The 2,415-nt window shown below is 30.7% G+C and overlaps 1 protein-coding gene across 1 annotated transcript in view; it reads right to left on the bottom strand.

The window, feature by feature from the left end:
- LOC117116939 overlaps nt 1-2,373 on the bottom strand; it is a gene marked incomplete at its 3' end in the record, with an annotated part of 5,758 nt that extends 3,385 nt beyond the window's left edge. The window contains exons 1-6 of the mRNA XM_033261078.1: nt 2,312-2,373; nt 1,831-1,994; nt 1,490-1,714; nt 1,068-1,151; nt 475-561; nt 217-356 (exon numbers count right to left, since the gene is read on the bottom strand). Of these exons, the coding sequence (XP_033116969.1) occupies nt 217-356; nt 475-561; nt 1,068-1,151; nt 1,490-1,714; nt 1,831-1,954 (660 nt within the window). The remainder of the gene's footprint in view (nt 1-216; nt 357-474; nt 562-1,067; nt 1,152-1,489; nt 1,715-1,830; nt 1,995-2,311) is intronic.
- Nucleotides 2,374-2,415: the final 42 nt, after the last annotated feature.

The raw sequence follows: 2,415 nt of genomic DNA, 5'->3' as shown, positions 1-2,415 counted from the left end.
GGGGTAAAAGATTTTATTTCTTTATTTTATTTCAACAATATTTTGTGAGGGTGGTCCATCCAACTGGAGCTGATCATTAGGAACCATCAATACATAAATCAAAAAAAAGGAAGTGAAATATGTTATTTAATAAAACTAAAGAATTAGCAAAAGAAAAATGACAAATGTCTTATGAAATTAAATTAAAGAAATATTGGGTATGTTCATGGTATTAACCTTTTTCTTATATTCTTCCACCATCGTCGTCATCACATCTTGAATATTGTTTGACAGAATATTGTGCAAATCCACTGTTGCCTCAAAATCTTGGATGGTCATATTCATAATTTTAACAAGAAATGCTTTAACTCCATGCTCTGAAAAATGATTAAAATATTATCGTGTAGGTAAAGTAAAATTCAGAAAAAACATAAAAAAATATTTTATTTTATAATAAAACTAAATTAAGGAAATAAAATGAACATGATGACATACCCGTCAAACCTCCTCCAATTGCTCGTAGGCTACCATTTATACCACGAGGAAGAACACTGAAGTCTGGGACAATCTCAGCGAGAAGTTCTGAAAACAAAGATTATATAAAAACAATTATGATTTGTTTAAAGGAAGAATTTTAGTTCCCTTTTGAAACTAACAGTAGAATTTGAATAGATTTTAAAGATCGAACAGGCCTACATAGGTCCATTTTAAATGAAGAGTTAGAATAATTATTGTAATACAATAATTATTCTAACTCTTCAGACGCTATAGCTGGGGGAATTTGGCAGGGATTCTCACAAACCATCTGCTACAAATGTAAATATTGGAATTGTATGTAGATAATTTTGTTGTCATCATAATCTATTCTAAAGACTTTGTGCTACGACATGGACGTTACATGTGCGCACGAAACACATAAAAAATCCCAGCAATAACAGCGCGCCAATAGACGGCGCCCTTTCAACAAACAGGTTCACAAGTAGATCAAATCCAAGAATGCATCTAATTCTAAATATACATCTTTTAATTCTTACATATTCCACTTAAATCCAACCCCTCCAAATTTTTTAATGGTTCTGTCACTTTACCTGCTACTGCTGGGCATTCGTTTATTGAATCTGTGATTTTTTCCAGTTTAAATGGTGCCTTGGTTCTTCTGCTAGTTCGTTCACCTTCAGAAGCAAAAACAAGCCTATTTATAGTACTGTACACTACTTGGTGAATATTTATTAAAAATTATTTTTCTGTGCAAATACAAGGTCATCAAAATCTCGAAATAATTGTGTCTTTTGCAGCTGGATAAGGTTTACGTAAGTATATGAAGTATTAGGTATTAAAGAAATCAGAATACAACATTAATTAGGTTATACTTTGTCCCTACTATTCAATTCATTAAATTATAGTTTATAAATATTTGAATTACTAATTTACAAAAACAGATAAAAATGTTCATCAATTGCTAACGTTGGCGTTTCATAGAATACAAAGATATTTGCAAAAGATAGCCTACCTTCAGATTTCCCTTCGTTATTGCCTTCGATTGACATCGTATTCAGTTTCATTTTTACGTTAACATTCAAAACGCCATTGATAATTTCTACACCGCTGTCAAGCAAATTCTGCCAATACCTTAACACATGATCCTTTATATATTCAACAACGCCCTCTTTAGGTATTTCTGTGACATTAAATATTCGTTCCATCGCGGACCTTGCAAAATATTTTTTTATATTAACTGCAAAATAAAATTTAATATTAAATGCAATAGAACGTCAGATTTTAGTAAACTGAATCCACTACTACATTCAAAAGTAACCATTATATAAGACTTATTTTTCAAGGATAGCTTACTTTCTCTCCATCCAAATGTACCATCAGGATAACGAAATGGTATTGGAATAAGCATATCATTGAAGATATCTTTCAACGGTTCGCAGTCATCATCATCCGAAGTTGAACACAGTTGTGACTCCATGTCAAAATACAGTTCACCATTTTCTAAGCCAGCAGAAAATCTGTTGAAACAATTCAGTTTCGTTCATAATGCAACATGATTGATGCGAGTCATAGAGATTTGGACCCTTTTATTTTGGCTAATGGTAATGGTTGAAGATATATTTAGTGCATAATACATAGTCTCTATCATTAGAATATAAATTATTAGTGAATTATGTCTCCAATACATCGTCTTACCATTGCTTGGTCTAAAACTTCTTCCTATTTTTCACCTACATCAGATATTCAATTTTTCTATTAATTCTCAAAAAATCTTGATAAAGTCAAATACAAATAAAAGTTAACAATGAAAATAATTTAAACAATTATCCCATACCTTACAATGAGTTCTTTGTTGAATTTTTTCCAACCACCCTCTAAGACTACTACTTCTTTTGATATTTCTGCAAATTAACATACATATTTTTTATTATATTTGAA

This window comes from Anneissia japonica, unplaced genomic scaffold (genome assembly GCF_011630105.1).
Source record: "Anneissia japonica isolate Jap-2015-1 unplaced genomic scaffold, ASM1163010v1 scaffold31047_len5813_cov125, whole genome shotgun sequence".
Classification (NCBI taxonomy): Eukaryota; Metazoa; Echinodermata; class Crinoidea; order Comatulida; family Comatulidae; genus Anneissia; species Anneissia japonica.
This window is presented reverse-complemented; position numbering and strand designations above follow the sequence as displayed.